This window comes from Tuber melanosporum (genome assembly GCF_000151645.1).
Source record: "Tuber melanosporum whole genome shotgun sequence assembly, scaffold_8, strain Mel28".
Classification (NCBI taxonomy): Eukaryota; Fungi; Ascomycota; class Pezizomycetes; order Pezizales; family Tuberaceae; genus Tuber; species Tuber melanosporum.
The window spans coordinates 117,761-143,076 of record NW_003299128.1 but is presented as its reverse complement, the minus strand read 5'-3'; the positions used below and the strand labels follow the sequence as shown (position 1 = coordinate 143,076).

General features: G+C 45.9%; 5 protein-coding genes; all 5 read right to left on the bottom strand.

Moving 5' to 3' along the window:
• Nucleotides 1-4,391: 4,391 nt before the first annotated feature.
• Nucleotides 4,392-6,492, bottom strand: GSTUM_00011072001 (uncharacterized protein). XM_002841693.2 has 6 exons: nucleotides 6,134-6,492; nucleotides 6,007-6,065; nucleotides 5,871-5,931; nucleotides 5,218-5,811; nucleotides 5,007-5,135; nucleotides 4,392-4,943 (listed from the first exon to the last, which is right to left on the bottom strand). Exons 3-6 carry the CDS (start codon nucleotides 5,874-5,876, stop codon nucleotides 4,794-4,796), a joined length of 879 nt encoding a protein of 292 aa, XP_002841739.1. The 5' UTR covers nucleotides 5,877-5,931; nucleotides 6,007-6,065; nucleotides 6,134-6,492; the 3' UTR covers nucleotides 4,392-4,793.
• Nucleotides 6,493-6,898: 406 nt separating this feature from the next.
• GSTUM_00011071001 (uncharacterized protein) lies at nucleotides 6,899-9,062 on the bottom strand (the record flags this gene model as incomplete). XM_002841692.2 has 6 exons in its annotated part: nucleotides 8,738-9,062; nucleotides 8,516-8,667; nucleotides 8,379-8,458; nucleotides 7,314-8,320; nucleotides 7,157-7,277; nucleotides 6,899-7,101 (listed from the first exon to the last, which is right to left on the bottom strand). The coding sequence occupies exons 1-6, from the start codon at nucleotides 8,753-8,755 to the stop codon at nucleotides 6,899-6,901; spliced, it is 1,581 nt and encodes a 526-aa protein (XP_002841738.1). The 5' UTR covers nucleotides 8,756-9,062.
• An 11,239-nt stretch (nucleotides 9,063-20,301) lies between these two features.
• GSTUM_00011069001 (uncharacterized protein) lies at nucleotides 20,302-20,487 on the bottom strand (the record flags this gene model as incomplete). XM_002841691.2 has 1 exon in its annotated part: nucleotides 20,302-20,487. One exon carries the CDS (start codon nucleotides 20,485-20,487, stop codon nucleotides 20,350-20,352), a length of 138 nt encoding a protein of 45 aa, XP_002841737.1. The 3' UTR covers nucleotides 20,302-20,349.
• Nucleotides 20,487-23,640, bottom strand: GSTUM_00011068001 (uncharacterized protein; the record flags this gene model as incomplete). XM_002841690.2 has 7 exons in its annotated part: nucleotides 20,487-21,076; nucleotides 21,141-21,575; nucleotides 21,641-21,775; nucleotides 21,838-22,446; nucleotides 22,493-22,737; nucleotides 22,806-23,029; nucleotides 23,114-23,640. 7 exons carry the CDS (start codon nucleotides 23,638-23,640, stop codon nucleotides 20,828-20,830), a joined length of 2,424 nt encoding a protein of 807 aa, XP_002841736.1. The 3' UTR covers nucleotides 20,487-20,827.
• A 38-nt stretch (nucleotides 23,641-23,678) lies between these two features.
• On the bottom strand, nucleotides 23,679-24,310 carry GSTUM_00011067001 (uncharacterized protein; the record flags this gene model as incomplete). XM_002841689.2 has 2 exons in its annotated part: nucleotides 23,901-24,310; nucleotides 23,679-23,833 (listed from the first exon to the last, which is right to left on the bottom strand). Exons 1-2 carry the CDS (start codon nucleotides 24,010-24,012, stop codon nucleotides 23,679-23,681), a joined length of 267 nt encoding a protein of 88 aa, XP_002841735.1. The 5' UTR covers nucleotides 24,013-24,310.
• Nucleotides 24,311-25,316: the final 1,006 nt, after the last annotated feature.

Genomic DNA, 25,316 nt, shown 5'->3' with positions numbered 1-25,316 from the left:
CCTTCCTAGATAATCTCCATCTACAAAAACGAATCTTGGTTGGCCTTGACAACTCTGAAGTCTATCAGGTTATCTCCACCTACCAGTATGCACACCTCTATATAGAGATTGATAATAGGCAAATGGCAGGTCTTGAAGGTCAGGTGAAGGAATAGTTGAAATGGCTTTAACCTGTTGGGGATTCAGATAATAAAAGCGAGTATCTATTGTCATAGAGTCCAATGAGCTGAAGAAGAATGGTTTTTGCCCTGAGGTATTAAAGTGTTCACAGCTGTTCGCTCTCAAAAGGCCTAGCAGGGGGACTGTCAAGAGCGCAAAACAGGACTCAATGGTAAAATGTAGTCTGTCTTGGTCTTTTATTCCTACATGTCAGACAACTTTAGAAAATGCTCCGACATGATGACAAAATATTGTTTGTTCTCATCCTTCAACCTCCAGGACAGCCCTCATTTAAGAGGATCATAAGCCCCACAATTTGAGACATCTTCTGGTGAGAAGGAACGACAAGTACCTACGTAGAATAGCTTGGAATGATAGGAGATGGTAGAGAACAATGAGAAATAGTAAGGGGGATGGCAGAAAATGATAGGAAAAGTGGAAAACGGTAGAAGAGGGCAGGAGATGGTGGAGGATGACAAGGGACAGTTGGAGATGGCAGGGGATGAGAAAATATAGTCTGTCCTCGTCTTCTATTTCTAATTACCAGGCAACTTTAGAAAATGACCAGATGGGATGATAAAGTGTAGTCTGTCCTCATCCTGATTAAGGACAAATGGACAGCCGTGTTGCTAACGCTGTGGTATTCTTGTCATGTGAAGTGTATTAAACGAGTTGTGGAAGCTTTCTTCTCTACTGCTCTAAGTCTTTAGTAATGAGGGAATTGAGTCTGAGTAGACTATAGACCTAATGCCCATGTCTAGTCACCTATCATCTCCTGCTGCTACTCTTTATCTTGTTATAATCAATTTTACTATGACAGTTATGGGAAGAGCAAAGCCGGCTGGCTAAAAAGACAGTAGGAAAGTCTGATTCAGGTAGCTGGAGAGACAGGGAATCTTGTTATATGGTATTACTTGAGAGTTGTAATTCTGGTGAAGGGGTAGCCTGCTGGCGTAAGAGATAATAGAAAATTCAATTGGAGTAGATATAGAGTCTGCTGACTGGAAAATAGCTGCAAAATCAGGTTATCTTGTCATATAATATTATTTGGGACGCATGATTGGAATATAGAAGTGATTTGCAAGAGAGTATAAAAGATAATAGAGAGATTTATTGCGGTAGGTATATAGTCCGCTGACTGGGCACTGGTTATGGGATCAGGGTATCTTATTCTATAGTATTGTTTGTGGCTAGTAAGTGTAGTAAAGAGAGACTCAGCTTGGGTGAAAGATAATTGAGTTCAATTTATAACCGGTACGGGTAATTGGTTATTGGTTTTGTTTTATGTTTTATTTTAAGTATCACTTTGATACTTGATTTGTTTTAAGTATCATTTGATACTTGATTTATTTTATGTTTTATTTTAAGTATTACTTTGATATTTGGCTTGTTTTAAGTATCATTTAATACTTGGTTTTATTTTATGTTTTGTTTTAAGTATCATTTTGATACTTAATTTATTTTACCAAAGTGTATCGCTTAATACCTTTGACTAGTTCTGTTCATGCTAGATATGAACAGATTTGTATATTTAAAGACTGCCTGATTCCACAATGGAAATGGCAGACTTCAACTAACAGTTTTTCAATATACTTGGTTGAACAGTTACTCCTTTGTTTTCTCAGTACACCTTCAAAGCCTCCTTTAGTTCTCAGCTCTCACCTCTTCTCTAGTGGAACAGGCCACCTGCCAACTATCGTACCTATACCATTAATGTGATTAGCACCTTATGAACACATTACATAATCAAGGTAGACATGTAGCCTACTGGCTAGGAAAAGATTTTGAACTCAAAGTATTTAGTGATCTGGTTCATAGTAGAGAGTTCAGTCTTGTTAGAATTGAGGCCTGCTGGCAGAAGGGGTAATAGAATGATCAAATGGGAAAGGGGGGTGGTCCACTGACCAGGAAACTGTAGGAAGCTGCTAAGGAATTGGAGTGTCCTATTTCAAGCAATTTGAGTAGAGGGCGAGTCTGCAGCGCACTCCGGGGATCAAGTCAAGTTTTGTGGAGACTGGCGAGAGAATTTCCGAAATATCTTCTTGAATAACCAAATATTCCGCCGCGCATTCCTCTAAAGTGTCGATACATATGAAGGTAGGCTTTTGGGAAATGCTGGGGTGTATCATCTTCGCGGTATCCGGAAGGTAAAGTCGCTCTCCACCAATGACCGCATTGTGGGCTCCGTAATCGTGCACTATTTCCTCCGGTACCTCTTCTAACCCGCTAACGGCTTGTTTGAGCGGAGAGCTGAGCATACTGACCGATGACTGCTCCTTTTAGGCTGTGAAGTCGAAGTGAAAGCCTGCAACCGTGATATTATTGCTCGTTGGACTGATCACTGGGGGTGTCTCCCCCGCTGCCAGAGTGCCTGCTTCTAAATTCTGGAGCTTGTAAGAGCCATTCTCCTTCATTTTCGACTTGGCGGTCTCGAACGTCTTGATGTGGTGGCCTGGACTCTAGTGGTAATAGTTGAGTCAAGGGTTGAGACCTGACATCGGCAACAGCATAGAGTTGCTGATGTTTGCTGATCGAGAGAGTATTAGAGTTAGATGATAGTCTAAGTCGGCTGCTGGGAGTTTTTATTGCGTATTACCGGTGATTTGTGCTCTGATCGCATGACCTTGTTACATGCAGTATAGCGGCAACATATCTCTCGCATAAGGGACAAACAGGAAATATCTGGAACTTGAAGGAGGCAGTAGGAGTTGGGAGGGAAGTTAAGAAGTTTGAGGCAAGAGAATGGAACAGAGGAGGAAATCAAGAGATAGAAGAGCAAGGAAGCGAGAGGAAGGGAGCGAATGAAAGGAAGTAATTTGGTTAAATTAGGCAGAGAGAGAAGGTGCGGGGTAAACGCTATTGTGAGAATGATAGGCTGTGACCAGAAAGAGATGGAATGTGGAAGTTTTTCTTAGTTTTGTATTTAAGGATATATTCTTTCCTTTTTGGGGCAAAGTGAGAATGAATATGAAGACTCTTTTCTCCTCTGAGATCATGGATCTAACTTCCGTTCTGCATAGCACACCCACTTTCGATTTACTATTATTTTGAGAACTGGCAATGTGGTGATCTTAGTAGAGTCTCTGGGAAAGAAGAGTTGTTCGTTTATTGGAGTGGTCTGTGCTCTTTCCGGAGGTGAATCGCTCGCTATACACAAAGTGTTCTGGCCGCCCGACTTCAATAACGATATAAGTCCGAAAATTGAAATTGAGTGTTATGGCTTTTGTAATGTGAAATGTGTGCAATTGTGAAAATTTGGTAATGCGATAAGGTGTCAAATTGTGCTCTCCGCCTGGTCGAGTAGGTTTCGGGTGATACCTGATCGTCGGAGTACTGCGTGTTTTGTTTTGTTTTTGTTTTTTTTGCTCTCGAAGTGTTATTGTCGATTTCTGGCGCTTATCCGATTACGATAACTGCTATTCCACGATATCAAATCTGGTAGAGGCCCAACCAGTGGCTTCCCTGCAGCTATCCACACCGTGAACCATTCCAGAAATGGGTAGTAATAAGGGAAAAGATCGATAAGCGATTGTGTCGTAGCATAGATATGGTCTTAGGTGAAATAGGTCACTGAATAACAAGTATATCTCTCCAATAACCGGTCACGGTTCTTCATACTCGTGACTTTCGTACAATTCGCGTTCCCCCATGTAGTTGCCCTGATGTGGTATTTTGGTCGTACATCGAGGTAATTAATGCTGCCACAACAACTCTGATGTGAATGGGGGAACCGGTATTGCCCCTCTAGGCGTCTCGGGAATGCTCCTGAACCTTCCATACCCCAAATATTGGCACTCTGGCGAGCCCCAGACCTCCATGCGTTGTGACCCCTCTCCATGGAATTATTCCGGAGGGTTGGGTCGGCAGCGGTTACGTGTGGAAAATGAGTGTGGAGAGTCACCCGAATTTGAGCTGTCAAGGGAACTGAAAACGGAGAAACAGAGCAGCAGAAGAAGGAAAATTTGTGCCGGTTAGCTGTAGGCAAACAAAAAACGCGAGCTGTAGCGAGCTTGGAGACGAGTATGCGAGTTGTAGCGAGCATCGAGGTTCTCAACTCCTGGGAGTCGATGGTTCTATATATGCTAGTGGCTCTCTGGTCCGTACGTCGTGAGCTATGACCTCCAAGCAACCAGGTGAACCTCCTACCAAAAGGCCATCGCGCCTTTCCCCCACGCTTTGCCCAATTGGCAATGGGTTGTTCCAACCCGACATGGAGAAAATATTGGCTAAGTGGGAGTTATGGGTTGTCATGTACAGTACTGTACCTTTTTCTATGGAGCCCCATGCCAAATTATAAGTTACTTCCAACACTAATTGATACAATAGCAAACAGCCTGCCCAATTCTTCTTATCTAGACTCTTAAAGCGCTGAGAAAGAAATGGTTTTCTGGCTGATTTTGACTCAAAGTTCTGATTTTTTTCAGTGGAGTATGATAGTGTTAAGCGCTGTCACTCCGAAAATGTCCATACCTCACCAAATCGGGTGCAAAAACTGGTGTCAAACGAAACGTTTCAATACGGTACTATGTATCGATACAGAGTAAACCCCCACCCGACCATTACAAAAGTACAATGCAAAAAAAAAGAAGAAAAGAAACCTCCAAACCGTAAAAACCCCCTTATTACTTGCCCAACTAATCCCTAAAGTTCCCATTAAAATACTCAACGAAAAGCTCCCTTATCCTCTGCTTCCCGACAGGGTGCTGTCTATTCAGCGCAATGAATTGCCTTCGAATCCTCTGCAATTGAGCAACCGTGAGATCCTGTCCAGGCAATTCCAGAACCTGCAAATAGTCAGCCTGCGTCCCCCCACGAACCTAGGAAGAAGCCGTAGCTAGCAGTTATACCTTCCCACACTCCGGAACAGGCAATTCCCCGCCTCCTCCAGAATTCTTCTGGTGTTCCAGAACCAGCGAAACAACATCCTGCGTCGTCTTATCCAACTCGTAGAGATAATCACTCTCCGCCGCCGGTTTCTACAACCCGACCAATCCCAACCCATTAGCCCTCCCCCATTCCCCCATCCACCCCTCCCACAAAAGGACATGAGCAACTCACCAAAACCGTGGCCTGATTAGCCCTAACTTTGACCCCCCCAGCACAAACGGCCTCCCAAACCCCCTCCCAAACAGCCTCGCACTCCCCCTCAGAGTCCACCCAGGGCACAGTAAAAAGTGGAGAATCCCACCTCACCATACCGTTCGGCTCCTCATACCTAAACACCAGATTCTCCAGCGTGTCCCCATCCCACCGCTCCGCCGCCTCAGCCCTCGCCGCGTTCCACTCCCGACACTTCTCCGCCGGCGCCGCCACATGCACGACACAGCTCGGCGTCAGCAGCGCTTTCGCCTCGCAGAACAGTTGGTACCTGTAGCCCTTGATGTAGTTCAGCCCATCGGCGATCACGACATCGTCCTTCGAAAGGGCACGCTTGATGGCGGAGTACTCAGTCGCGCGGGCGGTCTTTTCGCTGGCGGCGGTACTATAGCTCGTTCGCGAGATCTGCAGCGTGTGCGGGGATATCAGGTGCAGTTTTTGGCTCCTTTGCTGGGGCGGGGTGTCGGGTGAGTCGAGTTTGGCTTGCAGGTAGGTGTGGAGGTGTGTTGCGCGGGTAGTTTTGCCGGAGGAGGGGTAGCCGGTTATGATTATTAGCTTCGAGAGTTAGTTCTGTGCTTGTAGTGGGGATTGGGGGGGGGGGGGTGAGGGCTTACTGGCATGGTGAATGAAGACTTTAGTTTAGAATTCCTGTGGCTGTCGTGTTAAATTGAGTTTCTGCTCTCACAAAGTTTACTTAGGGTCGGTGTTTGGTGGGGTCGAGTTGAGGCTCAAATTAGCGGGGTAAGCTACCGGTATAGGGGATCCCTAATTTCTCCGAAATCACTCGCTCACAATGAGTCACTCGAATACTATACATAACACCTTTCATGTTAGATATAGTCTTCCATTATCTACAAAATCTTTTCATCTCTCATACCTTGCCTTCCCATATCGTTCCTTTCCACTAGGTTGCATCCGTTTAGGCGGTTAGGCGGTTTTGGTTGGGTCCTCGATTATACGGCTCCAATATCGTAAAAGCCAGACACTATATCCTCATGATTTACGTCTAGAGGTGTATATTGGCATGAGAACGATGATGCGTTACGGACTGAACACAGGAAGCAGGTTTCTTCTCATGAAGGATGAGATCACCGATATTCTCTATATGCGTTTAGCCATTTGATCTTTTCTTTTGGTATCTCGAAGTTTTTGGGTTGAAACTGCAAAATACTACCGTTCCTCTTGTGCACACCCGAGCTTATTCCAACAATTTACCCTTCGCTTGATGGAAATGGGTATACCAGAGTTCCACCATCTATGATAGAAAAAAAATCCCCTCACCTACCATAAAAATTTGAATAATTGAATCATGTGCTATGAAGTCTAAAATTCCCTTCTCAATAAAGAGAGTGAAGACACAGCTAAAGCACAGCCCCTTTCCCTTCTCCCGAGACAGAAAAAAAATTCTTGACCCCACTAACAGAGGAAAGTCCAACGATATAGCACACGGCTCAATTATTCAAGTTTCTGCGGCACAGAGAAAGCTTGTCAATTGCCAAAGCCAACCCGAAGGAGGGAGAAAGAGGGAGGGAAGCGAAACGAATAGTGGAACGAAGGTGTTGGTAATTCTACCGATTCGAACAAAGAAAATAGATAAGAGTCAACCAAGCTATTACCACATCAAGCCACGAAGAGTGCAACTTTAAGAGCCATCGCCTAGGTGGACGTTAGAATTTGCATTGGGGTGATAGCCTTTGTTCACATCCGACCCAGAGTCCTCATCCTCTGCTTCCATGCTTGCATACTTCTCTTCAGCGCTGGTGATACAATGCATGTTTGCGCCGAGCTTGTTCATAGTTTCCATCCACTCGTCATAGGGATCGGAATCGTGAACAATTCCTCCACCTATGTATATCCGTCAGTAATAGTTTCGTAAATAGGGGACCAGGAGTGTACCTACCCGCTTGGAGGTAGGCTACACCACCCTTAACCATCATAGTTCTCAAAGCAATACACGTATCCATACTATCATTCTCGTATCCCCAGTATCCAACAGCACCACCGTAGACACCACGGCGTTCCTTCTCAAGCTCACCAATAAGTTCCATAGCACGAACCTTGGGGGCGCCAGAGACAGTGCCCGCTGGGAAGATACTTCTAAAGGCATCAAACCTCGTCATTCCCTTCCTGAGGACCCCCGAAACCTGCGAGACTAAATGCATGACGTGGGAGAATCTCTCCACAGTCATTAATCTATCGACAGTAGTTGTGAGAGGATCGCAGACGCGGTTGATGTCGTTTCTTGCCAAGTCAACAAGCATGACATGCTCAGCTCTGTCTTTAAGAGAATTGGCCAATTCAGAGGCGAGCTCATCATCCTCCTCACGGGTTCTCCCACGCTTAACCGTGCCCGCTATAGGATGGGTAATGATTCGCCCATTCTCCGATTTTACCAGTAATTCTGGAGACGCACCAACTAATTGAAAATCCTTGCAATCCATATAGAAAAGATATGGAGAAGGATTAACAGTGCGCAAATGCCGGTAGATGTTAAATGGGTGAAGCGAAGTTGGTCTCGAAAATCTCTGCGACGGAACAGCCTGGATGATGTCTCCCTTCACAATATGCTCCTTCAGCTTGCGCACATGCCCTTCGTAGCCTTCCTGTCCAATATTAGATGTATACTGTTGATTCTTCCGAATCGGTGGCTGAGGAGGAAGCGGAATATCCGCCGACTGTAAGGTTTCGATAACCTCCGACACAGTGACCCGAGCTTTCCCGTATAATTCCCCCAACTCCTCCTCTGATAGGTCGCCTTCCGGTATACGAATGTGCGTAATAATCTTGATGGTCATGTAGAAATGGTCGAACGCCACCAGAGTGTCATACAGCATAAAAAGCGACTCTGGAGTCCCAACAACATCCTTCAAGGGCCTGGCAGTCCGTGGTTCGAAATATTTAACACAATCGTATGCCACATACCCAACAGCTCCGCCCGACATTGACGGAAGATTTAATCCAGGAACCTTGCCAACACGGTGCGTAGCCAACTCCTTCTCGAGTTGGGCAAGGGGGTCAACTTCGGGACCGTGGCCGGTTCCTGTCTTAAATACCTCCCTCGGATCTAGGCAAAGCGTTAGCCAGGCCGCGCGATCAACGGACACTACGGGGTAACCGCATACCGCACCCCAAGAAACTAAAGCGCCCAATTGTCTCTCTGCTAGAAGCGCTCTCGAACAAGAATGATAATTTACTGCTGCTCCTAAACAACGGCTCCCATCAGCCATGGACGTTGAAAACCCCTGAAGCTATGACTCACTTGGCGCTCAACTTAAGGTAGGCACTAGAGGGATTTAGGAATTCGGCAGGGATTTGTGCAAACACTGGGTATATATTCGGAGAGGTGGCAGAATCTGCGGCCCTTGCTTTACGAACATGTTCGAAAATAGTGGGCAAGTCCGGTTGGATGCGCTATAGAAATGCCTCGTGAGCGAAATTCAAACAATGGCGGAAATCTAGAGTGGGGCAAAAGTGAACCAACAGTAGGTTTGGAAACCATTTTTTATTTTTTTCCAAAGAAAAAAAAAAAAGCGAGAAGGTGAAAAAAAAAGGTTAGAGGAGAAAGTACGTCAAAGGGAAGAAGGGAAATAAAGGAGGAGCTCAAGGGTGAGAGTTGAAAGTGACCACTTGTAGTATTTAGTAGTTAATAAGTCAATTGAGATGGCAAAACCAGACTACCAAATACCAGCGATTTAAGTGGTGAAGGGAGAAAGAAAGTTGACCGGGAACTGGTGTTGCAAACCAAGAAAGTAAAGTGTTGTTGGCATCCAGGTCTTGGCGTACCTTTCGAGTTTTCGCCGGGTAAGTCTACCGCTATCCCCACCATAAACTTTATGGGGGATTATGGCCTCTTTTCTTCTTCCTTACCGACCATAACGAATTGAGTATTATTTGAAAACCCAGAGTGAACTCTCTCGTAATCCGGGGGGGGTAACACCAACTACCAGACAGTACCCAGCATGGTGGAAACGGGAAAAGCAATTAAGTTTCAAGAGATGCCCGTATTTTGTAACACAAGGAATTCTGTATGAAATAATATTATTATATAATATTATTATACATTTTTCGACAAAAAAAAAGCGCATTATGATACTATGTTTTCCAGTCTTCGACCCTATCCCGAATCCCTCACAGGATATCACTCGAGTCATCAGACTTCGACGAGCTTGTAATATGACTCTCAAATACGCATCGGTTGCGTATCCATAATATTTGATTATGACAGCTTCAGAAACTCTCTGCCTTTCTAGCTTATTATCGTTGCATTATGCAACACCATCGTCATTGACTTTTTCTTTTTTCTTACCTCTACCTACATCATGACATTGTATTGTTTTAGTCCGCCTCCCTGTATGATAGCACAAATAGGGCCCTATGGACCCTCAGGGATAGGGATAATGAAGCAAGCAATACAACCTCAATCAAGAATTACAACAGAACTCTTAAAACCACTGCTGAAGCCAGGTCAGCGAGCAAGGATAATAAATTATTGAATCAAATTACACCATTGGCCCATATACATCAACACAACGAAAAAGCGCCACAGCATGAAGGCGATATCACCCCCAATTTCCGGTTTGTCCCTTTTTGGTTGATCACTAAGGTCCGTTTCAGAAAAAGTCCAGAACTCCCAAATCTAGCAGCGTTGTGTCACCAAGACCCGTAAAGGTTTGGTAGACTCTTTACCTGTCCAAGAGCTACAGCTATGGAAGTACCATATGTGCCACAATTATTCTCGACTGCCATACCGTAAGAACTGGGACAATTGAACCCCGCGGTAGGGCCTTGTAGTTGCACCTCCTAGTAAGCTCTGTTATATTTTTACTCGACTATGATACCTGTCTCCGCGAAGGGTTTATGGCCAGTTTTTTTTCACATCCTCCTCTCCTTCATCCCAAGAGGGCAATTCTATTATATACATCTTAGTGTTAGGTTTATCTACCATCCCCTAATACCCCAACCAGGGAGGAATCTCATTCGAGCCAAGCTCCTCCCGCATCCTAACCCTCTCCCCGACAAGCATCCATAACCTATCCAACTCCTCCACAGAAATCCCAACGTATCATATCCAAAGGGGATCAGACGGGGAGGTGGGCCAGTTGCAACACAAAAAAAAGATCGAAATTTTCAAAATCTCAATTAACGCCTGACACTGGGAAGGCGAAATACAATGGCGTGAGAGGAATCCCGGATAGAACGTTATGCTTGATTTCCCCTTTATTGAGCTAAGTTCGGAGGTTCGGTTTCGCGGAAATTCCTACAGTGAGAATTCGAGCAAAATTCACATACAAGGCGATTCACTTCTACGGCTAATCCGCTTCCCGGCCCGATACGCTATCTTGTTCCTCAACCCGGAAAGGGCTCTCGATCCCCAGCCCACCGGACCCAAAGTTTCTGGGCGCTTCGTTATTCCTGGCTGGGGGGGAGGAAGACCCAATGGATGCCGCATGTGTAGGCAGTTATCAACATCTAGTATTTTTGACACCTGGGGAGGTAGATATAGCGTTTGATACCATATAACATTATACAACATTTCCATATACGCACCAAACCTCATTCTACCCCACAACCTTTTCACCGCCTGTTACACCGCCCGCCATAAGTTGAAAATACGGCATTCACAACAAATAGTTCCCAGAGCACTAGAAAATGAGCTCTGCTCCTAAAACAAAAGAGAAAGCAGCTACACACTCATGTTCAAGACTGTTACGAATTACAATGTGAGAACACCAAAGATTCAAAAAAATCCCCAAGGGAGAAACACCAAGGAAAAGGGTGAGAAATTACACCCTGTTTAAGGAAACAAGCAGTGCCCGCGAACTAGCCCAGAACTAAGGAAAGCATCAATGCGTAGGAATGCATAGGTAGTCAACATCATAGACATTCCTACAACAGGTACACACGACACCACATAGCGGGAAGACCCCGACCGCGCAACAGAGGATATAATTGCGGCCCATGAAACAACAAAATCCAAATTCCAATAAAAATGTCAAAAACCAGCTCAGGGTCTGCTTCACCCATTCTCACTCGTATTCTAGCTGCGTCAGGAAACTGGCCGGTTTGCGATTGAATTGAGCCCATAACACAAAACCGAAAAAGAAAAAAAGAAAAAAACCATTAAATTTTCATATGTATCATACTCGAGTAGAGGCGGAATCCTAGAGGACCTTACCTTTTTTCTAACCACGTCTAGTGGCCAACTCCTTAAGCATTTGGTTCAAAAAGAAAGAAAGAAAGAAATTACCTATAAAAAAATAAATAGAAAGAAATCAATGTTAATACTGCTCTCCAGGAAGGAAAGCACAAAGGACATCATTTCCCCGAAGCCGGCGAGCAATAGCGCGGGAAACTTTTTCATTTCGCCGGGTACCTTAGGCAATTCGAGGTACAGCACCATCCACTAGGGGGTCAGTAGTTGCGGGCCGGGAGATGACAAGTGCAGGTAAATAGGATCATACCTGTTGTAATTTCCGAAAAAATCACACAATAATAATGAGGGAATACTTCGTATGGTTGCCAGTTTAGGAATGCTCAAAAAAAACCTCCCGAAAACCATAGTTAAAATATTAGGATGAGTTTTCACTATAATATTATTATGATATTTGTCAGGGACCAGATCTATCTTTCCCCTAAGCCGTGCAATTCGAAACAGGAGTCCAACATGAAGGACCATGATAGACTACTCTGCTCATGTCGCAGCCACCACCAAAAGCAAGGCGACCCCAATCCAGTGCGTTGACAGATGTTTGAAATGGCAGCAAAACTCCGGGCATGTATCACACAGTGCCGTAAACACAAACCCCGAGAAACACGACACCCCCCAGCTGCTGATCCATAAGCGTGGGAACCCATCGAAGAAAGGTTCCGCCGAACGCCGAGAGTTACACGACAATCATCACTTGCTTCTTCCATCCTTACTGTAGCTGGCCTAACCTCCCCAAAGGTAGCTTCGGCAGTTGGGGCTTATGCGCCGGAATTGGTGTTCGTATATGCACTCAAATTACTCGAGTACTGTACTAATCCGAAAGCTTGGAAGCGGGCAACTAGCGGTAGTTTATGCGAGCCGGAGAACTTGAAGCGATTTTTGAGTAATAGATCGATATGCCAAACATCCCCTAAGATTACATCAGCCATCACCACGAATCCGAACGTGTTTGTGCTCTGGCATTGATCGCAATTTATCCACCCGGGATTTGACCAAATAGGACGCATTTGGCTATGTACAGTACAGTACTTGTATTAGTACGGTAGACACCCGAACACTTTTTACCTTGAGACCCGCCGAGATAGAGATACCGGTAGTGCTGGTGCCTCCAAAGCTCAATACCGTGACCCCCCTTACCGAAGCTCGCGCTCAATCCGAATAGAACGGTTTGCGTTCCAACAAGGCCGCAAGTGCTCCATAGGGATTGGGATTAGGCACAGTGCACAGACACTGGGGCCTTTGTAAAGTATCCGGACCCATGGGCGCCAAGACAGGTATTAATCGATGCCAAGGTGTCCGAACACTTTATAAATGGTCAACCAGAGCCCATAATGACAATTTGCAGGAGCCAAGTCCCCCCCATCCAGCCAGTCGAAGATACCGTACCATCATAAAAATAGAGTGTTCAGGGCAGTCACCAGCTCGAAAAGGACCCTACGAGGAGAGTGTAAAAGGAGCACCGGTACTCGAGTAACCAGAGAGATCAATGAATAAGTCCCCTAGCTTGGAACGGCTACAACAAACTGGCCGTTGATGGAGTGTCCCTATCCGTCAGGGCTACCGTATCCAAAGGTTCGAGCTTACATCTAAGAGCTGGGCCACGGCAGATGCGCACATTTCGCGAATGTGGGGAATTGTTTATCGCTTATGTCCTCTTTGGCGGATGGTAGATTTACCTACAATGCCGTAGCCTGCAAATTTACTATCGAGCCACTCACACGCAACACCGAAAGTGTTCAGATTACTAAACTGGAAAACCGTTCCCCTGGGCCGGGGGTGAATGCGCTCTACTGCACCAGTACCGGTACGAGTACTGTACTGCCCGAATATCGAAGCAGATTCTTACTCATATCGCTAGTGCTCCGGTAGCATCGTGGCTGGCGTTGAGAACTCCCCCCAGGTACATAAAGACCACTTCCCAGAGGCACAATTTCTGGAATTCTGCGCCAGGCACCCGATTGCCATTTACCTCTTTCTCAAACTGATTCGACACTCGCCACAAAGGGCTATTTTATCAAGGCCTAAGGCTGTGCACTGTCGATCTTTCCCAGCTCCACCCGCTGTCAAGACAGGTTTATACTACCGGTACCGGTATCCCTTCGGCGGTCTGAAACAGTCAAATTCGTCGTCAGGAAGGCTAGATTTGGCGACTACTAGCTGAACCTTGTCAGAAAAATTGGATCCCCAATCTTTTCAGTGCTCAAAGACCCCCCCCCCCGGTGGGTTCAAATACTGGCACCGTAAAATCTCACTATCTCCGTCAGCCCTAGAACCTCCGGATTCTGAGTCAAAGCTCCAGAGTTCAAATAAATACGGTATAATCTTAAGAAGGATTTCCTAACACAGCACAAGATCAGCCCTCAACAGGTGTTGGACCCCATTAACTGGTATAGCAATTCCGCTCAATTGTTAAACTAAACCTATCCTGGGCTGGCGGAGACAGCGGACCCCACGAGATTTTGCGGTACCGGTATTCTCTGCGATTTCAAATCTTAACCTGCTCGAAGATAGGCTTAGCGGAGACGAATTTGACTGTCTCAGACCGCTCAAGGCATACTCGTGTACCGGAGTACCGTGTACGAGTACCGGTATGGTGCGCTACCCTTTCTGACTTCACTCGCAGGCAAGAAGCATCCGAAAAAAGGGTCGTGAGTCAATGGGGGCTCATATGCATACATTCTTTTTTCCATGTACCATACTTCTTTAATCCTTTTTTTCAGGTACAGTACCTCTTGCCTGGGTACAGTACTTGAGGTCCCATTTTCAATATCTGGGGCTTTATTTTAGGGATAGAAGCAATCAGTTTTCCGACAATCAGTTTTCCGAATAATCTAAAACTGCAGTGGAGTATGATGCCGGGCGCTGTTCTCGTGCACGTGCTATCTTTGGGACGGGTCAGCACCCCACTTTTCAGGTGGCGGATCACCAAAATAGACCTCGCGCTGACACCATCCAGACACTCGTAGCGGACCGTACCGTACAATACCCAATTATGATAGCGATACTGCAGTCACTACGAGCTCTCGGAAACTTGGCCTGGCCTCTCAACAAGTCGATAGTTAAGCATTGCTAACTTCCCGTAGACTAGGTTACAACACTTCTATCCGCAGAGTACTGTACTCGTACTCGTACTCGTACTGCACTCGACTTGTGAAAGACCTGTTTGGGGTTCGGCACACAGGTTAAGCCTCTTAACGACATATGCTACGCCCGATGCGGGTAGCATTGTGATAGTAATTTATGAAGAACGACTTCAAGGCGCTTGGACGATGGCATTGGGTTTGGCACAGCGGCTCCACGATGCGATAAAACATACCGGTATCGCCAGGAACTGGACTGAGAGCACCAAGACAGAAACCCCTCAGTGGCGAAGGTCGTCACTAGCAGAATCCGCTGAATCCGGCGGTTCTGCCGGCCAAATTCCGGGACATGGTTATAGATTTTGAAAAGGTCGCCAGCACTGGAACCCCTCAAGGGTCCCCCCCCGAACGCAATTTCCCATTACCCACTTTCCCTTACCTCTCTCAGTTAGTGAACTAATCCAAGTCCTCCTATTATCGTGGCATCGAGAAGAAAAAAAACCCCTGAGAAAGCTGCAGGACTGCCAAACCGACGATCTTTCTGGAAACAGTAATATCGAGTCAGCAGTCTTACCGTACGAGTATTTCAAGACGCTTCTAACTATAGTGCCGGACACCTAAAACCGACCCTCTTGTTCCTCTAGATTCGCTTAGTAACCACACAAAATCCGTGCCTTTGCATAGATTTGTGTTCCCCTGACCGAAAATGCCAATCTTGGCGTTCTCAACCAATACTCACTCGATAAAAGATTAGAGTCCATAAAATTGAAGAGGAGCTGATCGTGGGTGGACCGTTCATTGTTGATTTTCGCTTTGGGGAGAGTCGATTTCAGACGCCCGGCACCGTCTTGCCGCTGCTTCTTCTTTAGGGGCTCACTAAAAGGGTGTAGTATTGGGACCCGGTAGGAGTGCTACGGTAATTGGTAACTTTACCTGGCTTAGAAGTGCAGTTATCGACTGTGGTTATTCCAAAAGTTCCTGTTCTCTTCAAATCGCCTGGCTGTTACCAGGGTTTTGTGCGGCTAAAGCGCCGCATAGAGGCACAATCTATAAAAAAAAACATCTTTTCCCTATGGTATCTCGAGTATGACTTGGTTGCGGCGTCTGGCCAAGATGCAGCAGCGGGTGGAAAATAATACTCTCTACTACCGTACTAGCACTTGCATATCCTGACACACTTATGAATGTTATTACCCTGGGAGTAACCTCGAAAATAGCAGACCTCCCCTCTACGTTACACCGCTAGGATCTTAATCGGGTTGTGCTTCGGAGGCAACAACTTGCGTCTAGCCGTTTCCTCTGGGGAGAATCCGTTCAACCCCTGCCACTGCCACTGATAGTACTAGTACAGTAGTCGAATGTGATGGCTAGTCGCAAATGATGCTCATAAGTACGGTAGTCTACTTGTGTGCCAAGTGAGGGAAGTTATGCTATGTGACACCCTGAAGGCGCTTCTCGGACCTTGATACCGTACCACTCCCGCCCCAATCTTTCTAGACCGAAATCTTATTATACTTGTTCATTTCACGCCATGTCCCTCCTTCTCCCCTAAACCCACCTTCTCTCGTCATTTGACCCATTTCCAAAGCCCTCTTTGTCACGGCTGGGGAAATATGCCACTCTTTAGATCTGGTGTTTGGCTTCTTGGGGCATTACTGTCCTTTACACCGGTAGTGCACGGCAGAGATGCTAATCCTACCGAAGATTTTTGCTCCTTGAGTGCGCATATGAGTAGGGCTCCCTCCAATTCGCCAAAAACGCATTCCTTCGCTTGTTTACTGACCAAAGGTCGAAGTGTGTAGTGGCCCAGAAAGATGATATGCTCTATATTGCTGGAGGATGGATGTTGTATCCTTCGCCATACACGGGTTACAATGGCCCAAGTTCGTTTACCCCCTTTGAATGGACGACCATCTCCCCTTTCCCAAAACTAACGATTCGACAACGCATTCAGATACGGTGCTTCGATCATTGAATGTGTCCAAGAGTTTCCAAACTTCTCTTGACAGTACCAATTATATTCGAACGGAAGAAGTTCCGGGCACGATACCTGGTGTACAAGATGCCGCGTTCTTCCCTACGGAATCCGGGTTTGACCTTAGTTTCGGAAGGTGGTGGCCATACAACAGTACTCTTTTTGGAACTAGGGAAGGTCCGGTGGAGGATAAGAAATGGCAATACGAGATTGCGACTCAGCGGTGGACGGATACGGGAATAACGCTAAAGAATTGGTTCTATGCGGACTCTCTAATGAGGGTATCCAGCTCTATGACAGCATGGGTCCCGTCATTGAAGAAGGGTTTTCTTTTCGGTGGTACCTTCGTCTCGGAAAACGGAACGTCGCTCAAGGTGACGGAGTTTGAGGAGCACAACGGCCTAATCACTTACGATCAGACTACCAACGCATGGACAAACGAAAGCACGCCGTTGGGAGGAATAGCTGAGGGAGGCTTGGTGCATATTACAACAGCGACGGATGAGGTCTTGATCCAGCTGGGTGGAAGGTCTGAGTGGGCTACCCGCATGGTGTGTCACTCCGTTGATTGAAGTTCTCTGCCCAAAAGTGCTGATTAGAGTCCGGCAGAGAGTATTCTCCGAGATCAACATTTATAGCACGAACCGATCAAAATGGTACACCCAACATCTACCATCCGATGCTGCGGTGCCGACTCCTCGATTCGCGTTCTGCACCGCTCTCAAGTCAGCTTCGGATGGTTCCAGCCATCACATCTACATTATGGGGGGCCTTGAAGCCAGCACTTCGGTAAATGCCAAGGGAGGCCCAACCACTACATCCGTCTGGGTTCTTTCGATCCCGAGCTTTGAGTGGGTCCAATTGCCGTTCAAGTCAAAGTCCACGGCGGCGGACCCGAAAGGGAGGATCTCACCAAAATGTCAGGCCATTGGAGAGCATTACATCTTCTACTATGGTGGGAGGAACGTCCCGAGTTTCTACACCGTCCCCACCTGCGACAAGAAGGCAAATGCTGGGTTCCTGTTCGACGTCAACACATTGACATGGACGGACGAGTATACGCCGAATGAGGGAACGTACGAAATTTCCCCGAGCATTACCGGGGTTATTGGCGGGGAGTAAGTTACCCACTCCCCGAAACATTACGGGTAATACACCAAGAAAGAATGAATACTAATCGCCCTGCAGCAAAAAGGGAGGCTCAACCAAGAAGGCGCCAGCCAAGGGCTGGAGCGACCCGGATCTTGAAACCATTATGACACTGAAGACCACCACGGCCGGGAACTCGAACATTGGGACGAACAACAACAGCAACTCCAACAACACGGGCAACAGCAACAACAGCACAAGCTCAGCCAACGACTCAAACCAACCCAAAACCAATATTGGGGCGATAGCCGGGGGTACGGTAGCGGGTGTAGCGGGTGTGGCACTTGCCTTCCTGGGTGCGATGATGCTCCGTCGATACCGTCATAGGAAGAGATCACAGCTTTCCCCAAACCCTACGAAGCCCCCACCAACCTATGCCGGGGCTCTGGAAGAGGGTAGTGGCCCGAGCGAACTCATGGCGCATAGTCTGGTGAATAGGGCGAATGGGGTGAGTGGGGTGAATGGGGTGAATGGGGGGGGCGCAGTGTACTCAGAATTACCGGCGGAGGAGGTGGCGAGGGAGATATACACTAGACATGGGAACGGGCTGGTGAAATAATAATACAAGTACGGCGATAGACGGGAAGGAAAAAGGGCCGTTAAACTATTCATTCAAACTTTTTCTTCTTCAATCATCCATTCAGCGAACCGGCTTTTCTTTAGGAGGGGAAAAAGATGCCCTTTTCACATATTTTACCCATCCACCTTTAACTCACCCTTCACTTTCTTCTATATCATACCCATCAGGCATGCACCGCACTGTACTTTTTTTTTTTCTTTCTCAATCCCCAATTTTTCTTTCTTTCTTTCTTCCTTTCTCAGGCGCGAGCGGGCAAGGGGGGGTTACCACCACATTTCCAATGACAAATCATGTTCTTCCTATATTGTACAGTACTATAAAATAAATGACATTTTAATCAATAAAAAACCACACACGTTTGAGAGAGACTACCAGCAACGAAATCCAAAACCGTATGATAAAAACTCATCCCCACCGCACGGCATATCATAGCACAGCATTCAAAACCCATCAACCATACCGGTACACGAAATCATAACCCCTAATATCACTCGTAGAGTACCACCTCCAAACCACACAACACCAGCCCGCACACACACACATACACACACACAACGCACAACGCAGTTAGTCCAACAGTTACATCACCGAAGATCCGAAAGGGACGACAAACTCGAGAGAAGCATTATCCAAAAGGCATGAACGGAAACAAGACCCACTGCTCCCCCCCAATCTTCGTAAAACGTCTATCATACCATCTCTCGAACCGGACGATACGATACTACAGTATTATACGGTACGGTAGTTTACGGTATCGTAGAGAGGGAAGGGGAGGGAAAGCAGCGTCATCCTCTTCTTCTTTAGAAGTCATGGAAATTACCCCCGTTTCAGATATGCCCCACAACCACCCTCCCCAATCGGCTTATTGCGCCTTGCGTTGCGTTGCGTTCATTACTTTATTTGGGTGCACTTTTTTTCTTCTTCGTGAATTATGGTAAAGTACTTGTAGTATTGAATTGATAACTCCCCCCCTTAACGGAGGGGATTTTCCGTGATTGATTTTTGTCCCGGTGGCTTACCGCACTTGTACAGTACTAGTACTCTTTACAAGTACCATTACCCCTTACCCAGACTTTAGTTTTTTTTTTTTTTTAATCATTCACAGTACAATAAAAGTGCAGTAAGTCAAGTTAAGTTACCCCTGGTCAAAAAGAAAACACCCTGCAGCTTTGCTTGCTTTCTTCCTCAAAGGAAGAAAAGAAAAGAAAAGAAAAGAAAAAAGGGGGGAAGGTCATCTGCTTTCCGAGATTGACAAAAGTACGGTATGGTATCAACGAGATAAGTAACTTGTTCAGTTCATGGCGCTTGGGCCGATAGTCCCTGGCTCTCTATCTATCATAAAAAAAAGGTTTTTATGCACGGTCTGGTTCGGAATAATCGCATGTGATTTGATTTTGCTTTGTCTTTGTCGATGGATATACTCGTAGATAGATAGGTGGAAGAAGAGGTGACACAAATTTACTCCCTCTTTGTTTTTTTCTTTGTGCTTTTTTTTCTTTCTTTTTCTCTATGATAACCTCTCCGCTTTGTTCTGCACTTTATTGCTGTGTTTGCGGTAATGTACTGGTACAGATGGATAGATGAATAAATAAATAAGTAGGAATCTCGCACTTTTAATCGATTCATGATAGAATCATATTTCGTACCACCACTTTTTTTTTTTTTTTTTACCTGATTATCGATATCCGCACTGACTGACTTACTGACAGACTGCCCGCGCGCGGTTGCTGGTAAGTGGGTTATTATCCTACCGGTATTGTACTGTACGCATACTTCCTGATCCCACGGTGTCGACTACCGTACCGTATTATACGTACAGTACAGGACCTCGTTTGACACAGAGGCTTACAGGTATGCAAACTATTGATTAAACAAAAAAAACCCCCCCCGAAGGAGGAGATTGCTATTACACAAGCAATATATATATATAAAACAACAAAAGAAAGCTGGGCGAGGGAAGTATAACTGACATGCACTGTACTCGAGTATGATACTAGTACGATATCAGGTTCCTGCGTGCAAGTACCAGCTCGAATTTTAAGAGATAACTGGTACAGTACAACTTATATCTGTTGAATTTTAATATTCTGAGCAGCAGAGATCAACGCAAACTACATACGATAATGTCATGTGCTGCACAAAACCCAACAGACTGCTTACTTTTACTTCTATCACCCTTTGCACCAAACCTTTCAATCACAAACACGAAAACATTTTTTAGGGAGTATTGCGTTCCCATTTGAGAGTGGAGACTTTTCTTCGGCAACTAACCTAAGAATACAAACAAGGTATATTGGCAAATGAAGAAAGGAGTTGAGAAAAAGATGGGAAAGAAGGCATGCTAGTATCATAGTGAATCAGATAGCAAGAAAAGGGGGGAAACACCCAATGGGAAAAAAAAAAAATCAAATCCGAGAATGAAAGACAGAAAAAAATAAAAAATACAAGGCATCTTTGTCTCTGGCTTATCGTAAAAGGAGATGGAAAAAATCAGAAAAAAATCGAGCAACCAAGTAGACCAGATGGAAAAACAATTGGGGAAAAAAATGTGAAAACATCCTCGCAGCTCCACTAATGGTTTAAAGATAGTACATTGTCTGTCTAATATCAGCATGCGGACCTCCAGACCACATCTGTACCGCTTTCGCATAATTTGCCTTAGCTTCATCCTCGCTATTGGTGCTTTTAACGCTGCCAGAGTCGCTAGCGTTAAGAAGCCCGTAGATATAACAACGACCACGCTCACAGACCAAGTCGGCATAGTAAGCTGGTGGGCAAATGCTCACAGACTTGGTAGCACGGCCGAAAAGGTAACAGAGATTGTGGGTCTACATATATGTTAGTTGAGATTCAGAGCACTTATAAGATACATATATCTGGTGTAATAAATACCAAGGTTTGTAGTGAGTCTGCATCAAACCCATTCTTGTCGTGAATGACATAGTAGTGGGCTGGCCGAGTGGTACCCTGAAGACCCGCGTGCGCTTGTAGGTAAAAGTCATAGTCATAAACGGCCGTAACGCCTCTATCAACTATTGTGCCAGGCGCGGGATTTCCAAGTCTGTCGGCTTTATCGCTTTCGGTCGGATAGAAGCGAGTGTGATGACGTTTACCGACGATGATAATTGTAACCTTGGGCCTATAATCCGCCCTCATAACAACACAGGCTTCACGAATCTTCGGAAGCTCCGCATCAAGAACAGTCTTAAACTGACCTTCGCTGACACCATCGCGATATACGAGAATCGCTTCAGGTAGCCTGCCGCTATTCTTGTCCCTCCAGAGGGACAAGCGCTCGACCATCATCTCCCGTAGCTCAGTGATCATCTATTGGTTTGGGGCAGGATTAAGTCAGTAATCAATTACGACATTGTATTTGTTAAGAAACTTACCTCTTTTTTAGACTCTTGAAGCCTCAAGGAAGCCGGATATTGAGCATACTCCATATCGATACTGGCAACAACACCAGCGATGGACGGAGTACCCCTCAAACTACCCGGGGAAGGATGGGTAACGTCACACCCAACCTAAAATTATTAGTACCTTCCTGCGTAGAACATATATATATAGTTTGGGTAGAGGGGCTTACAATCATGGTTGTCTTTTGTGTCAAAAAGCCCATATCCGTCTTTCCAAGCCCATGGTTTCTACCATGAAGCTTCAAATTAAACTTCAATGCAAGATTGGCAAAATATTGCATCTGACCCTTTTGGTTCTGAATCTTGCTAGATTGGGCACAAACAGTTCCAACACCAAATCTCACATCACCCAGTGTCTTGATAAGAGCATAGTTTGCCTTATCTTGACTCGGAAGAATGACGAGGGCAATTTGAACTCCTCGCTTCTTTAACGCATCAAAGCAAGGTGTTAGTTTTGTAGCCAATTCCTGGCCCATTGCCATTTGAACGACTGAGATATCCCGATTAGTCAAAGGCGGAAGGACAACACCGCACTTTCGGCACATGCTTTGAAGGGCATTGCATAAACCCAGAGGATCCTGCACATTGCTTGATCCGTCCTTTAAAATAATTGCTGCCCAAGTTTTAGCTGAACCACTCTTGAGAAATCTAACATCCCTAAGGTTCCACGACGCATCGCTGGTTGTCTTTGGGCCGCCTGCATATTGTACAGGCGGTGCAGCCAGAATCCTCGCTGGAACCGTAACCATTTCAGTTGAGACGGATAAATTGAAAGGATTCTAAATAAAATCAGTATAAATTATAAAAATTATTGATAATACATACCAGTAGTTGGCTTGAAGGTTTGAGCCCAAGAATAGACAAACCCTCTCCCACAATTGATTCCGCATTTTGCCTGGGGCGACGACAAGCATACGTGATCATTTCACGTGTTTGCTCATCCAAAAGCTTTCCCTTAAAAGACTGTCCAGGCAGCACCGTAGCCAGCTCAGGTGGCAATAGGATCGACTTTTCTCTTGTTCCGACGTTAACACACGGAAAATCAGGATTCGCAAGAACAATATTGTATTCTAAAAGTGGTTAGAACTGTTACTCTAAAAATAAAATAATAAATATCTAATTAGTAGGAAGTACTTACTTTTCTTGAAATAAGCAGCAACAGTGATAGTTGAGCCATCATCAGAAACAAATGTAGCTTCCCTCGCAGATTTTCCAGTAAGGTTGGCAATCGTCTTATACTGAAGCTTCGGTTTGCCATTAGGGTCCGTGATATGTTTTGTGCTCACGCGCAAACCCCTCAGAAAACCACCAAGTTCAGAGCGCTTTCCAAATTCCCTCATCAATTCTGCAAGGTTTCCTTCTCTATTTGTAAAAGGTTTCAAATTAGCTCAAGATTACTAAGAAGAAAAAAATTCAGTATAACTCTTAATAAAAAAACCAACATACTTGTAGAAAGCTGTCATGCAAACATTAACATTGCAGAGGACACGGCCCATTGAGGGGCGAATCGAGGAATAGTACCCGCGAAGAGCTAGCAATCCGCGAGGTAGATGCTGCTGATTTTGGGGGTTTGGCTCCGAAACAAAAAACTTAGACTTTCCCAAAGGAATAACACCTGCATTCTGCGAAGGAGGCTTGGCCAAAATAATGTTTAGCGCCTGAATCGCAGGTGATGAATCAAAATCCGGATCCAATCCATTAACATAATCCTTGAGGCTATTTGGCTCAAGCAACTGTACTAATGTAATCGTAACAGCATAGACCTTAGACTTTTCATGCGGTCCCGCCTGGTCCGCATCAAAATAACGGACCTCCACCTGAAGCTTATCATCAGCAATCTCCAGCTTCCTTGCAGTAATAATCGTTTTGGCATAGTCAGTTGCCATAAGATCTCTTGTTGCACTGAAAGAAGTCAACTCTAAGAGCTCAAAAACACGTTTCCTGATCCTCCTGATCTTAGGGTCGGGTGACATTGCGACATCATATTTGAAAAGTGTCTGAGTAGGTAGAGCTACTGGAAAATAATTCGCTCGGACCAAGGTCGAAATTCCTTTTGTCCCGAAATTGGGACGAGGAGGCATAAGCGGCTCGTTGACTCTCGTCTTAACAGCGACAAGCTTGTTCTCCATCGCCGTAATTCTCGGATCGATAACCGCGGGGGAACCACTAGTATTAAAACAAATATTAGAACTAAACTGATAAATTCATGGATAGCAGATAGAGATAGACAAACCTTGAAAATATGGAATCTCCAAAATTCCCACCCCTCCCACCACCTCCGCCTCTCGGCCCTCCACGACCCCCTCCACGACCCCCTCCACCACCACCACCACGACCACGGTCATACCCACCACCCCTCCCACCTCCAAAGCCGCCAAACCCACCACCACCACCACCACCACCACCGCCGCCTCTCCCCCCGCCTCTCCCCCCACCACGCTGACCACTCATGATCCGAAAAGATGAGAGATGGTTCTTCCTTATTAGAAGCGAAAAACGTCTCAAAACGAGTAGCTTTGAGAAAAGAAATTTTGGAAAAGGTTAACTCTGAATGTAAATGGTTGAAAGGAGTAGAGTAGAGTCAAAGGCCCTACTCAAAGGTTCGTGGAGCTGGTTGGTTTCTTTTTTTTTTGAGAACACAAGTGTAAGAGGATGTTTAAGTAGGAGGGAGGGTTTGGCTGCAGCTTATATAGCGCTCACCATAAAAAATGCCAAGACGCACTGCACTGCCTTGGGGAGGGGGGAAGACGACAACGCTTTAGTAATTTTACGGGTCACCCGCCGAGAACAAGAGTGCGAGACAAGGCTATCGACCGGCTCTTCAGCACGGCCACCGAAGGAAATTGTTGTTATTGCTCTCTTCAGGTCTGAGGTCGAGGGTGAGGACAAGGAAGAGGGAGGATAGTGGAAATAAAAAAAAAGTCCGGGCACGGTTTGCGGGAACGCAGCACTTAACTCCCTGCACCGTTCTATCCTTTATGTACGAGTACCGTATAGTTGCAGCTACAGGGAGTTTTTCTCACTAGCAATTCTAACCTGTTCCCATCCCACACACACACATCATAATGGATTCCGATCTTCTGCGAGTGTCACAACAGTCTACCCTACGATAGCAATCTCGACATGTTCCCCCCCCCCTCCCCCTCCTGCTTTTTGCCCTTTCCTCACAGAACGAAGGGGAGGAGGGACCACAGTTAAAAGTACCCCAGCCAACACAGAAAAGTCTTGCTTGTGTCAAGAGAAGCAAAGAAAAGGCAAGTGTATGTTAGACCCATTCCCGAGCTCGCGTTTAATTCGCCCTCATGCAGCCCGCCAATTCTCGTCGCATCCGGAGCGTACTTGCGATGGGGGTGGGTGGGAGGTAGCTAGCTGTCGTGGAGCCAGAATTCTCCTTCCTTCCTGCAAGAAAGTAGGGAAAAAAGGACGCACAATTGAGTCATTACAAGTTAATATAAGTCATTACAAGGCTGGCAGCGCGAGCAGGGAATCAACAGGAAAGATGGAAGGAGGGAGGGGACAAACCGCTGAGCGGCGAAGGTGGTCGTCAAGTCGACTTACCTTTCCTGCACACGCTGTGCTCGAGTATGATACTATCCAGCCACCCTGCTCCCTAAACACTCTAAGCGAGCAGGTGTAGACCAATTTGCTC